The 23472-nt window shown below is 52.7% G+C and overlaps 6 protein-coding genes across 7 annotated transcripts; 3 read left to right on the forward strand and 3 right to left on the reverse strand.

Moving 5' to 3' along the window:
- Positions 1 to 2288: 2288 nt before the first annotated feature.
- On the forward strand, positions 2289 to 5014 carry LY6G6F (lymphocyte antigen 6 family member G6F). The gene is made up of 6 exons (XM_037520840.1): positions 2289 to 2346; positions 2825 to 3154; positions 3236 to 3499; positions 4476 to 4631; positions 4773 to 4839; positions 4984 to 5014. Exons 1-6 carry the CDS (start codon positions 2289 to 2291, stop codon positions 5006 to 5008), a joined length of 900 nt encoding a protein of 299 aa, XP_037376737.1. The 3' UTR covers positions 5009 to 5014.
- A 1319-nt stretch (positions 5015 to 6333) lies between these two features.
- Positions 6334 to 8107, reverse strand: LOC119253239 (lymphocyte antigen 6G6e-like). Its single transcript, XM_037520841.2, has 3 exons — positions 7853 to 8107; positions 7122 to 7244; positions 6334 to 6998 (listed from the first exon to the last, which is right to left on the reverse strand). The coding sequence occupies exons 1-3, from the start codon at positions 7902 to 7904 to the stop codon at positions 6775 to 6777; spliced, it is 399 nt and encodes a 132-aa protein (XP_037376738.1). The 5' UTR covers positions 7905 to 8107; the 3' UTR covers positions 6334 to 6774.
- A 1339-nt stretch (positions 8108 to 9446) lies between these two features.
- On the forward strand, positions 9447 to 11754 carry LY6G6D (lymphocyte antigen 6 family member G6D). The gene is made up of 3 exons (XM_037520842.1): positions 9447 to 9501; positions 9596 to 9736; positions 11457 to 11754. The coding sequence occupies exons 1-3, from the start codon at positions 9447 to 9449 to the stop codon at positions 11672 to 11674; spliced, it is 414 nt and encodes a 137-aa protein (XP_037376739.1). The 3' UTR covers positions 11675 to 11754.
- Positions 11755 to 12581: 827 nt separating this feature from the next.
- LY6G6C (lymphocyte antigen 6 family member G6C) lies at positions 12582 to 17646 on the reverse strand. Of its 2 annotated transcripts, XM_037519414.2 has the most exons (4): positions 15795 to 17646; positions 15140 to 15248; positions 13691 to 13801; positions 12582 to 13235 (listed from the first exon to the last, which is right to left on the reverse strand). In XM_037519414.2, exons 2-4 carry the CDS (start codon positions 15189 to 15191, stop codon positions 13021 to 13023), a joined length of 378 nt encoding a protein of 125 aa, XP_037375311.1. In that variant the 5' UTR covers positions 15192 to 15248; positions 15795 to 17646; the 3' UTR covers positions 12582 to 13020. The 2 variants fall into 2 exon arrangements, with proteins under 2 accessions (XP_037375311.1, XP_037375309.1); XM_037519412.2 differs by having other exon boundaries at positions 15140 to 17646.
- MPIG6B (megakaryocyte and platelet inhibitory receptor G6b) lies at positions 16509 to 18580 on the forward strand. The gene is made up of 6 exons (XM_037519415.1): positions 16509 to 16572; positions 16757 to 17104; positions 17220 to 17310; positions 17604 to 17644; positions 17784 to 17860; positions 17989 to 18580. The coding sequence occupies exons 1-6, from the start codon at positions 16512 to 16514 to the stop codon at positions 18091 to 18093; spliced, it is 723 nt and encodes a 240-aa protein (XP_037375312.1). The 5' UTR covers positions 16509 to 16511; the 3' UTR covers positions 18094 to 18580.
- Positions 18581 to 19989: 1409 nt separating this feature from the next.
- Positions 19990 to 23276, reverse strand: DDAH2 (dimethylarginine dimethylaminohydrolase 2). Its single transcript, XM_037519411.1, has 7 exons — positions 23053 to 23276; positions 21851 to 22212; positions 21644 to 21743; positions 21446 to 21519; positions 21146 to 21265; positions 20486 to 20635; positions 19990 to 20308 (listed from the first exon to the last, which is right to left on the reverse strand). The coding sequence occupies exons 2-7, from the start codon at positions 22145 to 22147 to the stop codon at positions 20192 to 20194; spliced, it is 858 nt and encodes a 285-aa protein (XP_037375308.1). The 5' UTR covers positions 22148 to 22212; positions 23053 to 23276; the 3' UTR covers positions 19990 to 20191.
- Positions 23277 to 23472: the final 196 nt, after the last annotated feature.

Genomic DNA, 23472 nt, shown 5'->3' on the forward strand with positions numbered 1-23472 from the left:
CAGCTACTGCAGCTGGCAAGGGAGAAAGCCAGATGGCACAGCAGACCTCTGCTATCTCACCGGCAGCTCCCCTCAGCAGTGTATTTCAGTCAATCTTCCTGTTCTGTTCCCCACTCTGTCTCTGGTGAATCCTCTCACCCTGGGTACCTCTGGCCTGTACCCCAGTTCTTGTATGCATAAATAAATAAATCTTTAATTAAAGAAAAGAAATAAGAATATTAAAAAAAAGACTGGACAAATCTGAAAACCTTAGTAATGTTGAATGGGAAAAAGAAAACCACAGAATTTGAAATACAACTTAACACCATTGGATAAAACTTTAAAACATAAAATTTAATGATGGAGTAAGTGAAAGAAAGGGAACAAACTCAGGATATTGTCACACAGCATAGAGGATCTTTGATGAATTGAATATGTCTCTTAATAAATATACATTTTTTTTGTGTTTTGCACCTTATAATATGTAACCTCTTTCTTTAAAAAGATTTATTTATTTATACAAGAGCTGGGGTGCAGGCCAGAGGTGGAGGGGAATGAGAGGATTCACCAGAGACAGAGTAGGGAACAGAACAGGCAGATTGACTGAAATACACTGCTGAAGGGAGCAGCGGGCAAGACAGGAGAGGTCTGCTGCGCCATGTGGGTCACCTCCCTGGCCAGGTGTCAAACTCGTGCTGCAGTGGCTGCAGATAGCTTCTTAGTGCTGTGTTTTAACCCCTTGAGCCACCAGGGAGGCCCCCTAATACATAAACTCTTTAGCTTTTATTGCAGTGGACACATATACTGAAAAGAGGACCAATTGAACCTACCCATACAATCAGCACTCAGATCAAAAACACATCACCTAAAACACATCTGGAAGACCCTCTCCAGATCATTACTCCTGGCTACCTAACCCCTTAGGGGTAACATTGTCTTGATTTCTAACCTCATACATTGTTTTGCTGATTTGTAAACATTTTAAAGGAATGGAGTCATACAGTGTGTGTCTTTTGTTTCATCTTCTTACAGTTTTAGTCTGGCTTCTTCCAGTTTGTGAGATTCAACCTTGTTGCATGTCGTTGTGGGTTTGTTCATTCTCTGCTGTGAGATATTCCATTATGTGAATATTCCAGTTTGTTTAGCCATTATACGGTTGGGCTTTAGATATAGTCTTTGGTGTGCATGGAATAGTTCATCAAAAATAATGTTAAAAATAAGTAGCTTTGGAACTCCCTGGTGGCACAAGGGGTTAAGATGCAACCTATGGGGGCCTCCCCGGTGGTGCAGGGGTTAAAGACACAGCATTATCAAGCTATCACCACCCACCTAAGCAGGAGTTCGATCCCAGCCCCAGCTGGCCAAAGAGTAATCCACATGGTGCAGCAGACCGCCACTGCCTCATCTGCTGCTACCCTCAGCAGTGTATTTCAGTAGATCCACCTGTTCTATTCCCCACTCTCTCTGGTGAATCCTCTCACCACCACCACCCCACCTCTGGTCTACACCCCAGTTCTTGTATGCATAAATAAATCTTTTTTTAAAAAAAAAAAGACGCAACCTATGAAGCTATCTGTAGCCACTGCAGCAAGAGTTTGTTCCCCGCCCAGGGAGTTGCCCACATGGCTCAGCAGACCTCTCCTGACTCGCCCGCTGCTTCCCCTCAGCAGTGTATTTCAGTCAGTCTGCCTGTTCTGTTCCCCGCTCTGGCTCTGGTGAATTCTCTCACCCTCCCGTGCTTCTGACTGTACCCAGTGCTTCTTGTATAAATAAATAAATCTTTTTAAAAAAATAATACACTTATTGGGGACTCAAAAGAGGTCTATGTTATGCAAGGCAGCCATGGGCAAAGTCATCCTAAATCATCTGTGAAGTGCTGACTGTGTGTGCCGTCTTGTGCAGGCTTCCATTCTGTGAGACCAACATGAAGACATGAGCTTTCACTCATGGCCGGCCTCTTAGGGATGGAGGAGAGAATACAGAAAGTACTTCCAGACTGGTGGGCGTGGGCAGCCATGAGCCCTTCTGCTCAGACTTCTTAGCATGGAGAGTCTTGGATCTAATTCCTCAGCCAGATAGGTAAGGATGTCATTGTCAGAACAATGTGAACTGAGTCTTTTCCCCTCAGGACAGAAAGGTGGTGGTCCTTTTTACCCAGTAGACATGCAGCTGGGCATTATCTCCCCAGCATTCTCCTTCCCTCCAGAGACGCCATGTCACTCCAGACAGGCAGTGCGAGCCTTTATCTGGGCTTTGTTTCCTCCTTGGGGACACCAGGTCCAGGCTAGAGGACTTGGCAGGCTCTTCTCATGGCGGTCTTATTCCTCCTCCTTCTATTTCTCTGTGGGTGCTCCCGGGCTCCTGCAGGTAAGGAACTGGAGGTGGGGGGATTCTTCAGCTGTTCACAAGGTTGGGAGGGACTGCTGTTATTTCTCTGGGAAGGCAGCTAACTCAAAAAGATAGATTTACCACGAATGACCACTTGGCTGGGCGAGTCTCAGAAACAATGAGAGTCCAGGTCGTGTACAGTTTCCTCTAGAAAATAAGAACAGGTGAATAAATACTTCCAGAAAAAAAGAAAAATAGGAGGTAGAGAGATGGACATCTGCCAACTCTTCCAGCATTTGCTCTCTGGCCTTCAGATTCCTTCAATCACAGGGGGCGTGGGAAGGAAAGCCCCTGCTCTCTCTTGTTACTTCACTTTTTGGTAGCTATTGTTGGAGAAATAGGCTCACAACCAGGCTCCTCCGTCCATGGGAACCTGAGAAGGCAAGGAAGTCAGCGGTAGGGAGGGTGTTGTTGATCTGATAGACATCTCTGGCCTCTCACAATGCCTTCTCTACAGATAACATCCAGGACATCTATGTGGCCTTGGGGGAGACATTGGAGCTGCCATGCCCCACACCACCCAACCTGCAAGGGGACGAACTCTTGTCCTGGTTCCGCAGCCCTGCAGCAGGCTCGTCCACTGCCATGGTAGCTCAAGTCCAGGTGGCCAGGCTGGCACCAGATCACTGGAAACCTAGAAGGGAGGCCAGGCTCAAACTTCTCGGGAACTACTCTTTGTGGCTGGAAGGGTCCAAGGAAGGCGATGCTGGGCGCTACTGGTGCACTGTGCTGGGGCAGCAGCACAAGTACCAGAACTGGAGGGTGTATGATGTGTCTGTGCTCCGAGGTGAGTAGAGCATGCAGACGGGGGTGACTGGGAGCTGGGCAAGCCCAGGCAACGAACTGAGGGATCCCTCTTTCCCCGCAGGATCCCAATTATCTGCTAGGGCTGCAGATGGCTCCCCCTGCTCTGTCCTCCTGTGCTCTGTGACCCCTACCAGGCGCCTGGACTCTGTGACCTGGCTGGAGGGGAGGGGTCCTGTGAGAGGCCATGTGCAACCCTTCTGGAGTGATGGGGCAGCTCTGCTCTTGGTGTGTCCTGGGGAGGGGCTTCCGGAGCCCAGGGTGCGTAGACCAAGAGTCATCCACTGTGTCATGCCTCAGAACAAAGGGCTCAGCTTTACCCTGGCAGGTAAACTGAGGGAAGATATGGGAGCACTCTGGGGAGGTGTGTTTCCTCTGGCAATCCCGCTCCCTCAGGCTAGAGGAGGAGATTAGAGTGGAGGCAAATCTGTTATTAGCCAGGCCAGAGGGGGTGGCTTCTGCTGGAACAAACTACCCTCTGTAGGAAGAGGACTTTTTTCATTGAATCCATAATGGAGAAAGGGGGTTGGTTAAGTCAGTTTTCCAACAGAACAGGCCATCAGCCAAGAGGAAGAAGGATTCTGGTGGAATATACATTTGTTTAGAAATAGAGTCATCTGTAATTTTTGTGGAATATGTCTTAGCAGAGAGGACGAAAGTAACAATGATTGCTGGGAGAGCTGTCTTTGAAGAAAGGATGTATATACACGGATGTTATAATGGCCCTTTGATAGTGAAGGCAGGGGAAAAAAAGTATAATTGTTTTACAATAAAAAAAAGTCCATTATAGAGGAAGAGAACACTACTGGATATAAAATACCCCATTTACAAGGCGGGAGGGAGGAACAAATGACCGTTATTTTCGTAAGCCAAGGCCAATTAATGGACAGTGATGGATCTTATGTCCCTTTACACCCTCAGTGCCTAATAATGTGCCTGGCATGTGGTGGGCATCAGCAAATGCTTACGGAGTGAGTGGAAGAATAAATAGATGGAAAGCACTTCATTTTTTCTTGAAAGGGTGGATTATTATGAAGGGAATGAGGAAAAGTCACAATTACGGCCGATGGTCCGCTCTTGGACTTAGCTGTCCATTTGTGGGTGGATGGGGGGACGGGCATTCTCTACTGATGTTGGCTGAGGGCAGGGATCTGGAAAGGGATCAAGTGGGGTGGTAGATACTGGGGGTAGGAAAATTTAGGAAGGTTTCATTTGGAAGAACCCATTGGATTATGGGGGGAAGCCTTTCTTTGCAGTACAGGGATAGACACCCTCACAGCCTCCCTCCTTATCCCTTACTGCAGCTTCCACAGATGCCTCTCCTGCCCATTGTGCCTCTCCCTCGGGCTGGGATGTGCCATGGATCCTGATGCTGTTGCTCACAGCAGTTCTGGGGTTCACCATCCTGGCCCTCAGCATCACTCTCTGCAGGTGGAGGGCCCAGATGGCTCACTGCAAAGGTGAGTCAGTGGACGCCAGGAGAGGGCTGGGCTCACTTCTGCCTCTAGCCTGGTCTTCACTAGGGGAGGAGGGTGCTAAGGATTAGAGCTCTGTGTTATCTGGTGAGTTTACCACACCCTGCGTTGCTCCTTCTCTCCCAGAAGCCTCGATTCCTCGCTTCAAGCCTGAAATCCAGGTCTATGAGAACATCCATTTGGCCTGTCTCAGGTGAGGAGTAACTAGGGCTTAAATCCTAGTTTAAACACAGGCTTAAATCCCAGAGGGGACTGGGGTTGGATGGGGATGGGGCCCTAGTTCTGAGGTGGAGAATGGAAGTATCCTTAATTTATCTTTCTGCTTTGCAAAACCCAGACCACCTGCCCTCAAGACCAGATGATCTCAGTAACATCTCCTGCTGTGAAGTGTGACCCGCTGTCTCCATGGCCATCTGGCACCTGAAGGAGCCCCTGAAAACCTTGGTGGGGGGTGGAGGGAGGAGGGCTGAGAGTGCTGTCTCACAGCCCAGCTGGTCTTCAGCAGCCAAGAGATATGTGTGTGTGTGTGTGTGTGTGTGTGTGTGTGTGGTGTGTTGGGCTGCAGCTGTGAGGGTGTGGGGAGGGGAGGAGAGGGGCCGAAAGCAAGAAGAACATTATTCCATGATGCTGCTTTCAAAAAGATGTGGTCTCCTATCTTTCAGCTGCCAGCGCCAGTGGAGTGGTGGCGCTGAGCCCCTATACTATAGGACTGAGGGAAGCCTGAGCTGGCTGGCAGGGTATGAGGGGCGAGGATGGGCAGAAAGGAACCAGGATTCCAGAGGCTTAGCAGTGGTGTAGAATCGGTCCTGAGGATTCAAAGGACAAATGGGGGAGACTGAAGAAGAGAGAAGGAAGACATTTAAGTCAGAGTAAGGAAAGGGGTGGAAAAAGGGATAGAGCAAATTAGAAGCACAAAGTGCTATCTGGGAGTCTGGGAGTGAGGGACAGAGAGAATGGAAAGAATCTAAGTTACCTCTAAATTAAGCCAGAGAAGGGAAGTTGAGAGAGAGTGAGTACCTTTAACCAGACCCAGATGTCCTTAGACGGAAGGGGAGGGAACTGAGACAGAATAGGGGTGCTTGGGTTTGCCCCCCCCCCCCGCCCCCTCCCGGGGACATCCTCCTCATCCTAACTGCTCCATTGTTGCATCCGGAGCAGCTTATCTTCACCCTGACATCCTGGAAGCTCTAAAAGTCACATGCCATCTCCTTGTGCAGGGTGGGAGTGTCCTGTGGCTGTGGACGGAATCCCGGGTGGGGTGTGTTGTGTGCCCCTGCCTGCCACGGACAAGTCTGGGCTGGTGGAAAAGGGAGGGCATCAATGTTCCCAACTCATCCATCCACTGGGCACAGGCAGAACTGAGCTGGATTCCCAACCACACCCACATAAGCAAACTCAGGCAGGTGCCCTTTTGGGTTTCTGCTTAAGCTTGGGTCTCACTGGAGAAAAGCTTTCACCTAAGTCTCGCCTGAAACTTTCATGCTACAGTGGCTTAAGCTAAGCTATTGCAAGAACAAGGATGTGAATGACAGAGATGGAGAAGGAGGCGAATGATTCAGGTTCCAGCACCTCAGCCCCACCCACCAAGCAGCCATGGTTTGTTAGTTTGTTTTTAGAGAGCTCTCATGAGTACACACACACACACACACACACACACACACACACACACACACACGAATGTTACCAGACTGCAAGATAGCACTTTTATTACATTACTCGTCATAGTTCCCCAAGCCTGCATTCCTGAGCTCCCCACACCCAAATTCATCTTTCCTAGCAAGTCTCTCCTCCTCACAGTACCTGGTGCCCTTCAACCCCCTTGTCTGGAACAAGACCTTGCCTTGCTGGAGACCTAGGACTGAGAGAAGACATTAGCAGTGGGCAGCTGGAGAAGACAGAAGACATAAAAGACAGGTTCTTTATGGACCTGGGTTCCGGGCAGGTGCCTGCAGGGACTGGAGCTCTATCCATGGGGATCAGGACTTGGGAGGTGGCTGTGCAGGGCCAGGATCTGAGGTCTACAAAATCAGCGTCCTGGGCTTATCTTGAGTCTGCAGGTTTTTCAGGGCTCTGGCCCTTTTGTGATGCTCAAGGAGTCCTGGGTCGAGGGCTGCAGACCGAAGCAAGGCTAGTGGAGGAGATAGCCTCCCCAGATCCAGCTGGTGAGGAGGGGGAACAGGGCGGTGAGGAGCGGGCTGGGGGGCTCCTGCAGCTTGGTGGCCGTGTTACACAGGTCCTGCTCACAACAGTGGTGCTGTAGAGCATAGTTTTGTTCCCGGTAGGTGGTGTGGCCAGGCAGGGAGCACTGGGCACGTGGGAGGCAGCCCTTCCTTTGGATGATCTCGTTCTGCTCTGTGGAGTGAAAGGGCATGCTTAGCCAGGGACAGGAGGGAGGCAAGGGCCAGGAGAGAGCAGAGAGGGCAGGATGGATGGATAGGGGAGCCATGGAGACGGCCTTTTGTGCCAGAGTCCTACCTGAGGTGCCAGTGCTGATGCCACAAGCTTCATCATCTTGACACTTCGTGACAGCTGGGTAACAGGGTTTGGAGAAGCCACAGGTGTAACAGAGCCGCACTGGGGTAGGGGATGTGGCGAGGCCTGTGGTTCGAGGGGCATCAGGACAGGAAGAGATGCAAACAGGCCGTGTTGGGGTTGAACCCACATCCCAGGCAGGGATGAACAGGGAGGTGACACACAAGGTGCAGCAGGCACAGAAGTGGAGAAGAGACAGGGAAGGGAGGGGAGTCCTCACAAGGAAAGAAAAAGACCCCAAGGCAAGAGGGATGTAGGGATAGCGAGAGACGCACAGATGTGGACAGAAGTCGACAGAATTGGAAGAACATAGAGAATGCCATAAAGACAGACAGGTGTCATAAGGGTAGTGAAAAAGTTAAGCAGATGGTGCCAGAGACAGAGGACAACACAAGAATTGACATGGACCAAGTGGCCAGCCAGCAGGGACAGGTAGAGAGACAAAGGCACAGAAGAAACTGTTATTCTCAAATGCCTTTGAAAAGAAACTTTTCCTGCTCACTTTATCAGGCTGGGCTGAGGCCATTCCCAGGAGCTCTTCTTTCTAGTGCCCTACAGCTCTCCACCTGGCCTCTTCTAGTCCATCCTCCCTTCCACCCCCAGCCCTCAGACTCCTCCACAAGCCCCTGCCCCAACCCTCAGCTCACCCCTTCCCTTGCCCCTTGATCCCTTACCCAGAGCCCCACAGAGGAACAGACTGCGGAAGAAGATGCTGGAGGTACCCATGACTGATCTCAGGGCTCAGGAGGCTGGGAGAATGTGAGCTGTACCCCTGAGTTCCTGAGAGTTAGAGAGTCAAGCATCTGAGTGAGACAGGGGGACTGGTAAACAAACACACCTAAGGAGTGAATCTGGAGAGGTGCCAAGACCAAGTTCACCAGCTTGACAGCAGGGCTCAGGCCCACCAGCTCTGGCACCCCACTCCTCTCACCCACTCCCACCCCCTGCTCTAGTCTTCTCTTGCCTGGAGGGTCTTCTCTGTTCTCAAAGTGTTGGTCTCTTAGCTGTGTCTGCCACTCCCGAGTAGTGTCTGTCACCTCGCCTCTACTGCTCCTCCCCTCCCCTAGTCTCCAAGCTGTTCTCTGCTCTCCCAACTTGTCTCCCTTTTGTTTTCTCTGTCTTTCCCCAGCGCCCCCCCTCATGTTGACAGCTTTCAAGGTCACCTTCCTAAACAGCCCTGGCCCAGATCTGAGTATGGTGTTTGAGTGTGCATCAACAATCTCCCCTCCCACCCTATTCCCTATACACAAAGCCCAGCTGTAAGCCGGGACCCCACCCAGCTTCAGATCCCTTTGATTCCCCCAAGCCTCAACATTCCTACCCCATAATTATCCCTCCCAGCTTTACTACCTTGGAGGAAAGAATCCATCACGGGTGGGGCCAGAGGGAGGATGTGCTCCCACTAGAGCTGGAGTAGGTTTGGGAGCAGGGTTCAGAAAGATGAGGAAGGATTCAAATTTTGGGTGGAGGGTGCAGAGTTTGGAAGACTGAGGTTTCAGAGATTGGAAATTTGGTACAAGACTGGACCAGGAGGAGAGAGATCCTGGGGGCTGGGTGGGCAGCGGAGATACAGTGCCCATGAGAAGCAGTTTTCATAAACTTTTATCTTAGCACCACTTTACACTCTTAGAAACCACTGAAGACCCCAAACAGCTTTCTTTGTGTGAGTTATGTTGATATCGACTATGCCAGAAATCAAAATGGAACATTTAAACTAGGTTCATTTAAAAACTGAAATAATAAACCTATTACATGTTAATAAAGCACAGTTTCATGAGAAATAACTTCTTTCCCAGCAACACAGAAGAGTGGAGTCGCTTTCCATTTTTGGGAGTCTCCACAGACTAATGTCAAACTTCATAAAAGAGAGCTGGCTTTTCATGTCTGTTTCTTCATTCATTTTGTTGGAATATGTCGCTTTGGTTAAAGTATATGAAGAGGATCTGATACGTGTTTGGAAAAGGAACACCCTTGAGGCGCCACTAAAAGGGTCATAGAGACCCCCCGCTGTTCTGGGGCCACTGTTTTAGAGGATGTTTGCGGAGGATGCAGGAGTTCTAGGGTTCCAGAGGATGCTGAGTGCTCTTTCTCCTAAGAGAGGCCCCTCCCTGTCCCCATTGGGGCCCCTGGTGCCCTCTGGGGGAGACTCTTTCCTCCCTTTTTTATTGCCCTATAAAGTCCAAGGCCAGGGGGGTATAAGACTGGCAGTGCCGGGTCAGGGAGGGGGTTGGGTGGGAGGGAGCCGCGAGACTGACACTAGCAGACACAATGAACCCCCAACTTGTCTGGATCCTGCTCTGCACCTTGCTGGGGGCTGCTCTGGGTAAGGAGGCAGCCAAGACGCCCCGACAGACCTGTACCCCTCTGCCAGCCCCCTCCCTGAGAGCCTAGGTCTAGCATCTCCTCTCTCCTGCCAGGAAACCGAATGCGGTGCTACGACTGCACAGGAGGCCCCGGCAGCTCCTGCAAAGAGACCACCTGCCGAGAGGGCGAGCGCTGTGGCTTCCTGGAGCGCAAACCCCAGTCTGGCCCGATGCAGACCAAGCTCTCTGGAAACCGTGAGTGCTGAGTTTCTCTGTCTCCCAGCCCTTCCTGGCCTCTGGCCCCACTTCAGTCCTTCTGGCTTTCAGGATCTTCCAGATTCAGTGTGGCTCTGTGCAGATGGTGCTGTCAGAGTAGAGCAGCTGGTGCCAGGGCAATCAGAGGCGCCCTCCTAGTGCTCTGACCCCCCCTCCTCTTACTCCCCAGCATCTCCTGGGCCTGTTCACTACAAATGGTTGGAAAAGCTCTGTTCCTGGAAGGCAGGGACCAAAATATGAAACCAACTTTCAGGGATAAGTTAAAGTATCAGTTAAGGACCAGGGAGGTATATTGTGTGTACGTTTAATTTTTTACTTTGAAATAATTTTAGATTGACAGAAAAGTCACAAAAAATAGTTCAGGAGTGTCTGTGTAGCCTTTCACTCAGCTTCCTCTGTTCCCATCTTACACAGAGCCATAGAAAAATTATGGGAAAGTAACATTGCCTCAACATGGCTGGCTCATCTCTAGACCTCATTCAGTTGAGCCAATTGTGCCTCTCATGCTCCTTTTCGGGTCCAGGAGTTTACCTAGAACCCCACATCATATTTGAGTTCTTGCGTCTTCTTGGTCTCCTATCTGTGAGGGTTGTCAGTCTTTCTTTGCTTCGATGACCTTGACACTTTTGAACAGACAAAAGAAGTGATTTTATAGAATATCCTTCAATTTGGATTTTATCTGATATTTTTTGATGATTATATTGAGGTCAGGAGTGTTGGGGGGAAAATCACACAAATGTTGTTGGTCTTTTTTTTTTTTAAAGATTTATTTATTTATGCACACAAGAACTAGGGTACAGACCAGAGATGGAGGGGGGATAGGGGACAGCTGGAGGGGGAGTGTATGAGAGGATTCACCAGAGACAGAGCGGGGAACAGAACAGGCAGACTGACTGAAATACGCTGCTGAGGGGAGCAGTGGGCGAGTCAGGAGAGGTCTGCTGCGCCATGTGGGTTGCTCCCTGGCCAGCCAGGGATCAAATTCGTGCTGCAGAGGCTGCAGATTGCTTCACAGTGTGGTGCTTAACCCCTTGCACCACCAGGGAGGCCCTGTTGGTCCTTTCTGATGTATTTATTTCATAAGGGTGCTCACCATGTCAATAAACTCTGATCATTCAGTTTTGTTATTTTTTTGGAAAGATTTATTTATTTATGAATACAAGAGCTGGGGTGTAGGCCAGAGGTGAGGGGGTATCTGAGGATTCACCAGAGACAGCATGGGAAGCAGAACAGGTGGATTGAATGAAATACACTGCTGAGGGGAGCAGTGGGTGAGACAGGAGAGGTCTGCTGCACCATGTGGGTAGCTCCCTGGCCAGGGATGGAACTTTTTTTTTAAAATATTTATTTATTTATGCATACAAGAGCTGGGGTACAGGCCAGAGATGTGGGGGGCGGGGTGAGAGGATTCACCAGAGATAGAGTGGGGAACAGAACAGGCAGAATGAAATACACTGCTGAGGGGAGCAGCAGGCGAGACAGGGAGGCCCAGGGATGGAACTTGTACTGCAGTGGCTGCGGATTGCTTCATAGTGCTGAGACTTAAGCCCTTATGCCACCAGGGAAGGCCCTTTGAGAGAGGTGCTTTTTGTGGGCAGAGAATTCCTTTGGGTTCCTTGAAGTTACATCCGCTCTGCCCACTGAGAAGGCAGATCCTCAGGCCAGCAGTCTAACAACTTGGTCTTATCCGCTCTCTCAGCCTCAGTGACCTTGATTCATCACCATCCAACCTGTGTGGCGGCCCATCATTGCAATCAAGTGGAGACCGAGCTGGTGGGAGACACGACTTACACAACCCACAGAGACTGCTGCTTTGGAGACCTGTGCAACAGTGCTGTGCCCGGGGCCCAGGCGTGCATCCTGGTGGTGGCAGCCACTGCCCTGGCCTGGCTCTTGCCAGGACTCTGGATTGGGTAATGGAGTAGGAGAAAGGGAAGGGAGCAAAGGAGAGAATGAGATCTGAACTGAGAAGACCACCACTCTTCTGTAAACCATTAAAGTCTATCCACCACTCTAGAGCTGACTGGAAGATTCCATCTATCTTTTGTGGAGGGGGAGGCTGAAGGAGGAATATGGTGGCATCTGAGCTCTGGCTTGGGGGTTACCAAGCATTATGGGGCTTATGTTATGATGGTACACTCCATAAGCCCAAAACCACTAAACCCCAAAGGGTGATGGAGAATCTGCCCTAAGTGAGGGCACTGCCCTCAGTGCCCTAAGTCCTGTTGCTAGGAGAATCTTCCCCAGCAACAAGGATCACTGTGGAGAGCAGGTGCTGGGCTGAGTGGGGGTTGGGGGGGCACCAGGATTCTGTGAGCCTAGCTGCCTGGGTTTGTTCCCCTCCTCTCATTTGCAAGTTGACTCTCACTATGACTATTTTGAATTGAGAAAGGGATCGTAAGCATTGTGATTGGAGGAGTGGCTTGGTATTCCAGTTAGCAACCAGCCCAGGTGAGGTATGACTCTAACCAGAGGGTCTGAGGCCTGGAAAGAGGGGCCTAGTCCATCCTCATGCCCCATACAACTTTCCTACCCTTTCTGGGGAGCCCTCAGGCCAGGCTGCACCTCTTTCTTGGCAGTACATCAGAGGTGTGACCTAAATTTAGGATAGGATTGTTTCTCTAAACACTGGGACCTGTGTGCCAGCCCCAGACGCTGGAAAGGAGTATGAAGGCCTGAAGAACCAGTTTCTCCATTTCCCAGTCCAGCCTCCCAGGGACACTCCCTAAAGAATTCTTGGGAGAGCATATGGGCCTGAGAGTGTTATTTCCTGGGAGAACTGACACTTAGGTCTTCTGATAATAAATGCACAATTTATCAGACATAAACATTTATTACTCAAAATGGAAAGAGGTGAGCATGGGGATGGGGTACACTGGGGACCAGGATTTGGGGAATCAGCCCCAGACAGTGAGGTCATTGGATTCTTCCTAGGAACCCTCATTGGGAGCATGACAGGACCCCCATTTCAGGACCGCATCCCAATCCGTTCCCAAGCAGGACACAGGAGAGTGCAGGAGGCAAGGTGGGGAACCCTTCTAGGGGCCAATGGAAGGTTTGGTGTGGTCTAGAGGGAGATGGGGAGGGGCTTGGGAAAAGCAGAGTGGAGGGTATGGGGTGGGAAGATGGATATGGAGACTAGTATCTAATTAAAGAAATGTGAAGGATCTTGAGAAATGCTTTTCAGAGCAAAGGGAGCTAGGGAGAGACCCTTTGAGGAAGCCAGGGATATGGTGGGAGGCAGGTCGGTTGTGGAGCAAGTTCTAGTGCAGCAACCAGAGACCAAGGCCAGCCAAAGAGGTAAGGAAGACAAAGGCCAGGCCAGGGGTGGGTCGGGCAGCAGGGCTATTACAGCTGTCCTTGTCGCAGCAGGTGGTGTTGTAGGTCAGGCCCAGCTTGTGGTTGGTTTGGTTGTAGGCCTCCTGACAGGGCTCTTTCTCTGTGCCGCATCGAAGATTGGAATAAAGCCACATCTTACCTGGGGGCAGGAATAGCAGAGGGGTCAGCTAGGATGGGCAACTGGCACGTCTGAGCCTCCCTCTCCATCCATGTACCCATCCAGGTTGTCTTCCTTCCTAGCCTTCCTGAATTGCCCCCTGTATCTTCTCACTCTAAAATTCCTGAACCCCCTTCCCTGGCCCCTTACCCCAATCCTGCTTCTATTACTTGCTGGCTGGGAGACCTTGGAGCTGTTACTGTCACTTTATAAGGCTGTTTTCTCAGTATAGTAAATAGTACCTACATCATAGAGCCTGCCACCTATAATCCTTGGCTGAATATTATCATTGCTGTAATTCTCAATTTCATCTTAGTCTTATCCCCAGTTGGGCCCCAGCCCCAGCCCTAGTGTCCCTCTGACCCCACCCTCTCCCTAGCCCGAGCCATAGTGTCCCTCATTGACCAGGCCCCTCTCCCCGCTAAAGGGCAAGTTACCAAGGTACACGTTTGTTGTCAGGCATCTTTGCCCCCGTTCCAGGAGGCAGGACTGGCGATCAACACAGCCCAGCACAGGGACCTTGTAGCAGGAGTGACAGCGAATTTGAGCTGGAAAGACACAAGTCAGGTTAAAGTGATGGGGTGACTCACCTGGGCATGAGCTGAGCTAGGGGCAGGGTGGAAAAGAGCCAATCAAGTAGGTGTTTCAACCTGTTTGGCCTGGTAGGGACAGGGCAGGTGAGTAATGCAGAAAAAGTAGAAGTGGGTGAGGGTGGGGTTGTTGCTCTGAGAACAGTCCACACCCTAAATATCACCCTTCCCTCCACCCCCTTTGCGCATAAGTCAAGGGGGCACAGAGCTATTAACAACAATGGGGGGGGGGAGGCTAGATGGACAGATGGAAAGTGAGACCACAAGGAGGGGTGGAGACCACAAGGGAGAATGGAGGAGACAGCAGTGGCGGGTGAGGGGAAGGAATTCAGAAGACTGGGTTATATATGGAGACTTGAAATTGGAAGATGAAAAATAAAATCATGGAGGTTACAACACTTGGAAGTCGAGGCTGACAAGAAAGCCACCCATGACCAGCTTTAGTAAATGACTTTTCACCTCCTGGGCCCGTCAAGAGCGTGGGAAGAGGAATTAGAGTTGAGAATCCCTTCGCCCCAGTAGTTCTCTGATGGAAAGGAACAGTATCTGGGAGACAGATCATCAGATCTTGCCTGGGTATATTACAACATGGAAAGGGTGGATGTAGAAGGTGGCACCCCCAAAGTTTCTGCCTCAGAGAATTCAAGGTTTGGTGGATGAGCCAGGTGACTGCACTTGGATGAAACCCACTGAGGGTGTGTGGGGTGAACAGCCTGACATCCCCTACATGGAAGGCCAGGTTCCTCAGGGGGCTCTAAGAGGTTACGGGAACCCTCTACCAAGCTAGGGGTGTACACACACCAGGGACAATGAACAAAGGGGAACTAAGAAAAGGCACTGGCAGAGGACTGAGCAAGAAGTTCCTGATGGACTAGGTGCAGAGTGGGGGGTGCAAAGGAAGCCCCAGCCTGGATTCCTAGGTTCTGAAAGGACACCTGATTGTGTGCAGGTGGTTAGAGGAGAAAGCAGGTAAACTGGATCCTGGTACATTTTATATTAGAGTGGGGTTGGAGAGGAACTCAATATCAGAATTTCCAAGCGGGGTATACTTTGGAGTGAAAAGTGTGAACCAGGAGCCCTGGCAGGTCAGATGAGAGGGACTGGAGGTGAAGAGAAGCCTGAAGGATAAGAACTGGATCCTGTCACAGGGAGGACTGTCCTAGGAGCATAGGAGAGGGGTGCCAGGTGGGCCTGGGGTGGGTACTTGGGATGCTGAGTGGTGGGTAGTGTGGGCAGAGGGTGGGGCATAAAAGTCCTGAGCCTGTAAGCCAGATCCCTGGGGCCCCCAGTGCTTACCTGAGATTCCACAGAACAGAGAAGCCAGGATGAGCAGCAAAAGGCCTTTCATGGTGAGGATCTTGGCAAGGGGAGCGACTGGCAGCAGACAGACTTTCAGAAGCCACCTCTGGAAGGTGAGCGGTCTTTTGGATTTTATAATTCTCAACGGTCCCTCCCCTCCCTGCCTCTGTGGCCCCTCCTCCACTTAAGCACAGGTGAGTTGACTTAGGAAAAGACTGAGCAGTGGGGAGGGACTGAGGAGTGGGTGGAGTTGTGGGGATGGGAGAGAGGTTGTGGGAGGGGAGGGGCACTAGTGGTCAACTCAATTTTGGGTCTTGGTTGCAGATTAAGACCCCTCTCCCTGCATTCCAGTGGCCCTCTTCCTACTCCCTCCCCCCAGTCCTCTGAAGGAGCATCCCCAAATGCCCAGTAATGGTAAGGTCTACTGGTTCCTGGGCTATGAACAATGGGGTGTGACCAAAGATGAGTGACAAATTTGGGGTTATTGGTAGGGTTATTTGGGGTTATTGGTATGTGAGCAGAAAATGAGGATAAAAGGGACCACATTAATTTTGATTCTCTGTCCTGCTCAGGCAAAGAATGAAGGAATAGGGTTTGCGGGATGTCACCGAGTGTCTGATATCACAGCAGTGGAGGAAGGGGCTGGGATGACCTGCTACGGAAGGGCGACCTCAGCTCCCCTGTAGGATCTCTTGCCCTGGTTACTGTCCGGCTTGTTGTGAACTCAGTTGCTCCAGACCAGAGAGAGCCCCTGAAGTCCTGGGTGTGGGGCATATGCACCTGCTCCAAAGTGCCTCCACAATCAAAACCTGTCAGTTTGGGTGGGGCACCACTGCCTGGAGGCACAGTGTGGGCACTCAGAGGTGAGAGGGAAGCTAAAATAAGAAAAGAAATAGTGATAATAATGGCAAGAGTAGTGCACCTATATGTCAGTCATTGTTGTAAGCATTTTACAGGTATGACTTTATTTAGTTCTCATGATACTCTACCAGATAGGTGCTTTAAAGCAACCTAGGCCCAAAAGAGTTAAGCAACTTGCCGGCATCATGAAGCCAGTAGATGACGAAATCAGGATCTGAACTCAGACTGCCGGCCTCCAGAATTCCTGATGCTAAGACCACAGTTTCGCTGTAGGAGTTGGTTAAAGAATACTAAGATGCTTGTAAATGGCCAGAGCACGAGTCGTGAGTGAGCGTTGTCAGAAGGCTGCGAGCTTGTCAGCTAGGATTCCCAGAAGGATCCCCGCAGTTGGTGGCCCCGCCCCCGCTCTTATCCGAGCCCACAGACCCGCTCTCCACCCCCATCCCCCAGCTTCCCTCCGGTCTCCTCCACCGATTCTCTCCCCTCTTCTCCCCACCACATCCCAGCCATGGCCCTGTTTCTGCAGCTGCTGCCGCTGCTGCTGTCGAGGGCCCAGGGCGAGCCCGCGGGTAAGCGATCCCTGGGAAAGTCGGCTCGTTGGCGCGGAGCTTAAAGACTGCAGCAGGGGAAGAGGGTGCCTGGTGGTTGTGATCTGGAAAGACCCAGGATAGGAGGACAGCAGAGAGGAGAGGAGGCGGGGAGTGGGTGTGTGTCATGTGGACTTGTCCTAACATCACCCCCGGCCTCCCCTAGCCTCACTGGACGGCAGTCCCGGGGACCGGGTGAATCTCTCCTGCATAGGGGTCTCGCATCCGATCCGTTGGGCCTGGGCGCCTAGCTTCCCCACCTGCAAGGGCCTGTCCAAAGGACGCCGCCCGATCCTGTGGGCCTCGGCGAGCGGGATCCCCACGGTGTCTCCCCTCCAGCCCTTTGCTGGCCGCCTACGAGCCCTGGACCCTGGTATTCGGAGGCTAGAGCTGCTCCTGAGCGCAGGGGACTCGGGCACTTTTGTCTGCAGAGGCCGCCACGAGGACGAGAGCCGTTTGGTGCTTCACGTGCTGGGGGATGGCCCCGAATGCAGGGCTCCCGGCCATTCCCGGGGTAAGTCTAGACCTTCGGACCCCCCCACCCCAGGAGGGAGGGAGGCTTTCCCTGGGATTGCTCGGTCCTCGCACCCGGATCCAGCATCCACCATTTCCCTCCACGGTTTCCCCAGGGTCCGTGTATCCCCTGATCCTGATCCTGCTGCTGGGCGCTGGGCTGGTGCTGGGACTCGGAGTCTTGGGCGTGGTCTGGTGGCTCCGCAGGTGAGCACGGGGGCGGGGCCTGGCTTAATGAGTCTGGACCCAAGGCCCGAAGGGCGGGACCCGAACCGTCGTAGACAGGGAGAGAGAGAGAAAAAAAGCAATCCAGGTGTAGACCTCTGGGGTGTGGTTTGAAGACTAGGGGAGGTCAGAAGGTGGGACCCGGCCTCAAGCTGGTGGGGGAAGCCTAAGTCGTTTTGTGGGTTGAGGCCGGTAAGTTGCCTGGTGTTTGTCGGCTGGACCCGGAACAAACCAGACAAGACTCCGGGCACTGAAAGATTCTTATTCTTTTACAGGCGCTCGCCCCCGCACCCGCTTCCACCACGCCCCAGCTTTGGTGAGACTAACTCCACCCCATTTTCCTTCCCCTACCCGCAAATCCCCCACCCCTCAATTCCCGAGAGTCTGAGCCCTTGCTGGGAGCAGACAAGTTGGTCACCTTCTCTCAATCCTTCAGCTCTATCCCCCCCACATAGCTCCACTTGCGAAAGCCGAGTCCCAGAGGCCGGTAAAGGAGAACCCTAAGCTGCCCGAGGACCTGGACCAGGAGCCGGTAAGGAAGGACTGGGGGATGGGAGGGGCTGGTCAGGACCCCCAAGGGTGGGCCAAGAAAGACGGAGGCTTGGGTCCCCAAGGGAGTTAGACTGGTGAGTCCTTCCTGCCTCGTTCCCCACCTTTCAGAGCCTGCTCTACGCAGACCTGGACCACATGGCCCTCAGAAGGCCCTGCAGGTTGTCCCCAGTGGTCCCTACTGATGCCTCCACCATCTATGCAGTTGTGGTTTGAAGAGAAGCCCATTCTCCAAACTTTGAAAACTGGGGGCTCCAGTTCTGCATAAGCCCCCTCTACTTCTTGGCCCCTCACCCAGAAAAAGAAGGGACCATGGGATAGAAACGAGCACTAGACTAGGAGTCAGGAACTCCCAAACTCTCTCTGCTACTGATCTTGCTCCTCCAGTTACCCCATCTCTCCTTTCATTTCATGTCATCTTCCCCATTGGTGTCCCCTCTAAACCTGACCCAGTCCTGTCTCCCCATCTTAACACACCATCTCCCAGAGGGTTGCCTTATCTCTTCCCTTCCCCCCACAGTCAAGCTTTTTGAATCAGGGGTCACACCTGTCTCTTTCATTTCCACGTCACTCCCATTACTCACTGAAACTGCTCATCCGATCTCAGTGAGGTCACCAGGGATATCCTAATGACCACACCCCGTAACATCTTTTTAGCATTTATCTGAGCTTGTCCTTTGATTACTCTGTACTTCAAGTTCTGTTTTTCTTTAATGTCCTTCTTTCTGGACTCTTCTTCCTTGCTTCCCGCCACCATAGTATTTCTCACCATTCTAGGTTTGTCCCCTTCTTTATCTGCTTTCCCCTTCTTCTGGGAAGCTGTTATCCATGGCCAGCTCTCAGCCCTCACCTCTGCAAACAGTATTCTCTCCGGTTCTTTCAGATATGGGATTTCCAAACGGTCCTGGGGACATTCCTATCTGGATGGCCATGGGCACTTTTGCCCGCAGCATGTCCAAAACCCAACAATTTGTCATCTCTAAAATAACTCACTTAATCCTCCTTTGCTTTCTCTTTTTGATCAACTCAGTTGCCTCAGCCAGAAACCAGGAATCATGCAGACCTCTTTCCTCCCACACAATAAACAAAGTCCTGTCTTCTTATTTTATTTCTTCCTGTTTTAATGTCACTGTCAAACCCATACCTTTCTTCATGCTCAGTGCTGCACCTCAATGTATTGCAGTTTTCCTTTCCTCCCTGGACTATCCATAGCCCTACCTCATTTTCCTGCCCTTGCTTCCTCCCTGAGGCCAGAGAGATCCTCTCCACATGCCCACCTGTTCCTGACAGCCAGTATTTTGGAACTTCAGTATTTCTCTCCTAAGCCTTCAGCTCTAGGCCCATGGACCTTGGTCTGGGGATAGGTCTCACAGTTCTCTCCGGCTTATCTCTGGCACTCCACAGGCGCACAGCACACTGGCCTTTGGTGAAGTTCTCTATGGCCCCAAACACGCCTTTGCCCAATGCAGTTCCTTCCTCCTGGATTACCCTTTTCCTGCTCCCCCTATCACCCCTTCCCCCATCTGCCTGGCTAATTCTTATTTACCCTCAGGACTCAGTTCAAGTGTAGCCTTTTCTGGAAAACCATTTCTGACCCTCTTTGCCCACACTGGCATACACTTTGGTGCCCCAGAGAGCCCCTTATTTCTAACAATAGCCTCCTGTGAATTATTCCATTACAACCTGTATTTCAATTTATAAACAAGTTTTTTGTGTTGTGAATTCACTGATATCAGGAGACTGACCCCTTTCATATCATGGCTAAGCTTCAGTAAATGAGTGAATGAAAATGAATATCCTCGAAAGCATTATTTCTTCCCCTCTGTAAACTAAGGGTGGATGGGCAATCTACCAGTCACTGATTCATCTGACTTTAGTGTGCTAACTTTAAATTCAGCATATGATCCACTCATCTACTCTATTCTCTGCCCTGAACATGCTCCCAGCAATAGAAATTCTGTCCTGTCCATCTTGTACCCCAGCATCTATAATGGGCCTGGTCAATGAGTCAGTTAGTGCCTAATGACAGTTTGATGAATAAAAGAGCCACCCTCAGGTTTCAGCCCTGCCCATATCCCTCTGCCCCAGTAAGACACCAGCCACAGCCCACGCTAAAAGATCAGTTCTATTTTATTAGTTTTGGGGAAGAAGACTCACCTAGTGGTCTCTATCCTTTTTCCTACACTATGCCCACACTCCATCTTGGGGCCCTCTCCCCACTATTACCTATTCACCATCCTCTACCTAGCTCTCCTTCCCCTCTGCTCATATGCTACCCTACCCCTGGCCAGCCAGGACCCCCCAGGCTAGGCCCTCAGCTACGGGGGCGTGTGCTGAGCACCAGGCAGAGGGAGCTGAGCCCAGCGCCTGCCTTCTCCAGTTCTGAGCAGGACACAGGTACCAGGGTGACATCAGAGAGCTTCTGCAATGCCTGCAGGGAGGACATGGAGTGGGAGAGGAGAGTAAGACCCCAAAGCTACAGTTAGGTCCCCCTTCCAGTCAGCTCACCCAGGTTTCAAGAGAAAGTACTCTTCCTTCCTCCCACTAAGAAGGCCTGAGTCTCCTTTCTCTGCTTGGTGGTGATGGTGGAGCTCCTGCCTCCCCTTACCTCCTGGCTGTTGGGCAGGTCCCCACCTCCACGGTGCAGGAGGAAAGGGGGCACACCAGGCAATCCTGGACGCAGAAAGAGACAGTCAGCAGCTGCATCATCTGGGAGGGTCAGGGAGGCATAGGGGTGATCTGTCAACACTGCCATTGCCTGGGGAAAAGGAAGAAGGAAGTGCTCAGGCCTCAGAGCCTCTCTCCACTATGGAGTCTCGCTGCCCTAACACCACTAAAGGTTGGGACAGAGCCACATTTATGGAATCATAATGACAGCATGTGCATAGTGTTCGCCATGTGTCAGCCAATCTTCTAAGAGCTTTCTTAAATCTTTACTAGTTCCCACCTCTACTCACATGCAGTTCTTTCCACTTGCAACCCATTTCCCTTCTCCCACCTATTCTTTTCATCTATCCTTCATGTCACAGCTTAGATGTCACCTTTGGGGAGCTTCTTGAAACTAGGAAGACAATATTAATCACCCCTTTTATGGGGTCGCACTATAGCAACCATTTGTCTTTACACTAGATGGATGGCTCAGTGAGGGCAGGGGTTGGAGCTAGTTCTCTGAATCTCCCTACTCCCCAGGACCCACCCCCACCCTGAAGCCCCGCCCACACTCACTGGCCCCGCCCGAATTGCCCAGCTGAGCCCCGCCCCTCCTCACCCTGACGGCCTTTTGTGCAGCGTCGCTGCTACCAGCCACCACAGTGCGGGGTCCCCCCATGCCACAGAGGCCCCGCAGGTGGGAGGGGCTCGAGACTGGCACTGTGGAGACCGCGAAGTCCTAGGGAGAAGAAAGGAAAGTAAGGACGCAAGAGGGTTGAGGGGATACCCTCAAACACAGGCTGCTCTCGGCCTCTCCCTCCTCAGCGCCCCCCTTCCGACTCCAGTCTGCAGCCGGGAGTCTGCCGCGGAGTCTGCAGCCGAATTCGCATCCCCTACCAAGGCTGGCCCGGGTCCTCACCCGGAACGTGTCGGCCACGATCTCTGCTCCTCGGTGATTGGTCCATTTGGAGAGGCCTACGAAAAACTCCCGGCCTGAGCCCGGAGGCCAGAGGTTGGGAGGGAGGGAGGGAGTGGGAAACAAGGCTCGAGATGGCCCATTCTCCCAAACCCTGCTTTCCTGTGCGAAGCCCCGAGAGTGCAGGCACCCCAGCCTCACCGGTGAAGAGCACATCAGTGCCATCCAGAGTCGCGTTCTCGTCTGTCATCTCCACAATTCGGAGCCCGAGGTCCTGGAGGGCTTTTCGAACTCCATCGACCTTAGGGCGGACGAGGAAGCGGGTTGAGATATTCTCACCTCCAAGTCTTCCTTAAAGCCGGATGTCTGCTTTTCTCCCCCGCACCCCTCCAGCGTCCGGGCACTCACCTCCGGCCTGCGGGCGGGGCTCCAGGGCCGCGTGATTAGGGCTGTGTCCCCTTGGATCACGGCCGTGTCACCAAGCAGCGGTCCCAGCGGCAGAGACTCTTCAGGAGGCAGTTCTAACAGCTGCAGCCCTAATCGCTGCCTCAGTTTACCCCCCAGCACCCCATGCTCCCTCTGAGCTTTGGCCAGGTCCAGAGCCGGGAGGCCAGCTCCCCCACCCTCTCCCGACGCCAGGCTCTCCGGGACCCCCCGGATCAGGGCATGGGAGCAGCGGCCCAGCCCCTCCCCCTGTGTCCCCATCCCATTCACACAAACGTCCCCTCCGGCCGCGCTGGTTTCTTAGTTTTTCTCTTTACTTCACCTGTCTGGGAGAAGAGACAGAAAGTGGGGAGGCAGAGAAAGAGACATGCAGAGAAGGGCGTGGGGGGTGGGTGGTTAAGAGCACCCGGGTCTTCCTCCAGTAATCTCCCGGCGCCCCTCCCACTGCGCCCCACCCCCTCCAGACCTTCCTCTCCTGCAGACCCTACTCTACCCCGCACCCTGGCGGGTCTGTTTCTTTAGGGAGAGTCCGAAGAACAAGACCAGGATCCCTGATCTCTAAAACACCTGTTGCCCCTGCTCGGGGGCTTCGTGAGGTCCCTGCCGGGAGCCCCTCTTGGCAGCCGCTAGGATGCGCTCACTCCCCAAAAATGCAGCTGTCCCGCCCCCTTAACCCTCAGCTGGTCGAGGCCGTAAGGACCCGAAGTGCGGCGAGGGACCCACAGAGGTTATGGGACAGAAGGGAACAGCTGGGGAGAGTCAGGGCCTGGGGGGTGCAAGTCCGGAGTGTTCGAATGAGAAAGCGAAAGAGGGGCTACGGGGGAAAATTAGAGTCTAAAGAGTTAAACATTCTCTCCACCCCGGACGGTCACGCTGCCCCTAAAGCGACCCAGTACAAACCAGACCGTGTCCCGGAGGACTGGGAGAGGTCTGCAGTGTAGACCGGGGTGGGGGGGGGGGCGTGGTTCCGGGGAGCGACGCCACTCAGTGCTCCAGAACCTGGTCCCCTGGTCTCCCGGTCCATCTTCCCCCAAAGTCCATCCTACTCAGCTCCGCACCCAAATGTCTTCTCCCCGCACTCTGTCCAGTGCAGGTGCGGTCCCAGCCCCCACCCCCAAACTCCAGCCCCGGCACGGTCCAAGGGGACACCTCCACCCCAGACTCACCTCCAGCAGCTACCCCCACGCCAGCCGTTCTGTGATCGTGGCTGGGGCCCCACCCCCCTAAGGTCAGAGTTGAGGAAGAAAGGAGCCCTAGTCTTCAAGCCTAGGGGACTGGAGCTCTAGCTTTTGAGGGGTCCCTGGGTAGGCGAGCTCAAGAATTACAGTGGGGCGGGGGCGCGATGGTCTGGCGGCTCCCGGGCATTGTCTAAGCGGGACGGGGCGGGGTCCAAAAGGCCACGCCCATTCCGCCTCGCCATGCCGCGCCCACTCCACCGGGACTGAGCTCCCCCTGCTCTGAACTCCGCCCCGCCCCAGCAATGCTGCCCAGGCCCACCCGGATCAGGCGGGCCCTGGCGGCTGGGCTGCAAATTCGACATGGACAAGACTGCGCTGTGGTGGACCGGCGCTGAAACTGGCAGTCCT

The sequence above is a fragment of the Talpa occidentalis genome, unplaced genomic scaffold, assembly GCF_014898055.3.
Source record: "Talpa occidentalis isolate TD23 unplaced genomic scaffold, MPIMG_talOcc4v2.1 talOcc4.2, whole genome shotgun sequence".
Lineage (NCBI taxonomy): Eukaryota > Metazoa > Chordata > Mammalia > Eulipotyphla > Talpidae > Talpa > Talpa occidentalis.

Excerpts from the sequence above, each read along its gene's own strand:
- LY6G6F (XM_037520840.1), top strand. The coding sequence starts at position 2,289 with ATGGCGGTCTTATTCCTCCTCCTTCTATTTCTCTGTGGGTGCTCCCGG. Across the intron at positions 2,347-2,824 it reads GTGCTCCCGGGCTCCTGCAG|ATAACATCCAGGACATCTAT; the intron begins GTAAGGAACTGG and ends CCTTCTCTACAG. Across the intron at positions 3,155-3,235 it reads TGATGTGTCTGTGCTCCGAG|GATCCCAATTATCTGCTAGG; the intron begins GTGAGTAGAGCA and ends CTTTCCCCGCAG.
- LOC119253239 (XM_037520841.2), bottom strand. The coding sequence starts at position 7,904 with ATGGGTACCTCCAGCATCTTCTTCCGCAGTCTGTTCCTCTGTGGGGCT. Across the intron at positions 7,245-7,852 it reads GTTCCTCTGTGGGGCTCTGG|GCCTCGCCACATCCCCTACC; the intron begins GTAAGGGATCAA and ends CTCGAACCACAG. Across the intron at positions 6,999-7,121 it reads CATCAGCACTGGCACCTCAG|AGCAGAACGAGATCATCCAA; the intron begins GTAGGACTCTGG and ends TTCACTCCACAG.
- LY6G6D (XM_037520842.1), top strand. The coding sequence starts at position 9,447 with ATGAACCCCCAACTTGTCTGGATCCTGCTCTGCACCTTGCTGGGGGCT. Across the intron at positions 9,502-9,595 it reads CTTGCTGGGGGCTGCTCTGG|GAAACCGAATGCGGTGCTAC; the intron begins GTAAGGAGGCAG and ends CTCTCCTGCCAG. Across the intron at positions 9,737-11,456 it reads GACCAAGCTCTCTGGAAACC|CCTCAGTGACCTTGATTCAT; the intron begins GTGAGTGCTGAG and ends CCGCTCTCTCAG.
- LY6G6C (XM_037519414.2), bottom strand. The coding sequence starts at position 15,191 with ATGAAAGGCCTTTTGCTGCTCATCCTGGCTTCTCTGTTCTGTGGAATC. Across the intron at positions 13,802-15,139 it reads TCTGTTCTGTGGAATCTCAG|CTCAAATTCGCTGTCACTCC; the intron begins GTAAGCACTGGG and ends GTGTCTTTCCAG. Across the intron at positions 13,236-13,690 it reads GACAACAAACGTGTACCTTG|GTAAGATGTGGCTTTATTCC; the intron begins GTAACTTGCCCT and ends TCCTGCCCCCAG.
- MPIG6B (XM_037519415.1), top strand. The coding sequence starts at position 16,512 with ATGGCCCTGTTTCTGCAGCTGCTGCCGCTGCTGCTGTCGAGGGCCCAG. Across the intron at positions 17,105-17,219 it reads GGCTCCCGGCCATTCCCGGG|GGTCCGTGTATCCCCTGATC; the intron begins GTAAGTCTAGAC and ends CGGTTTCCCCAG. Across the intron at positions 17,861-17,988 it reads AGGACCTGGACCAGGAGCCG|AGCCTGCTCTACGCAGACCT; the intron begins GTAAGGAAGGAC and ends CCCACCTTTCAG.
- DDAH2 (XM_037519411.1), bottom strand. The coding sequence starts at position 22,147 with ATGGGGACACAGGGGGAGGGGCTGGGCCGCTGCTCCCATGCCCTGATC. Across the intron at positions 21,744-21,850 it reads GCCCCGCCCGCAGGCCGGAG|GTCGATGGAGTTCGAAAAGC; the intron begins GTGAGTGCCCGG and ends GTCCGCCCTAAG. Across the intron at positions 20,309-20,485 it reads ACCTGCCCAACAGCCAGGAG|GCATTGCAGAAGCTCTCTGA; the intron begins GTAAGGGGAGGC and ends TCCTCCCTGCAG.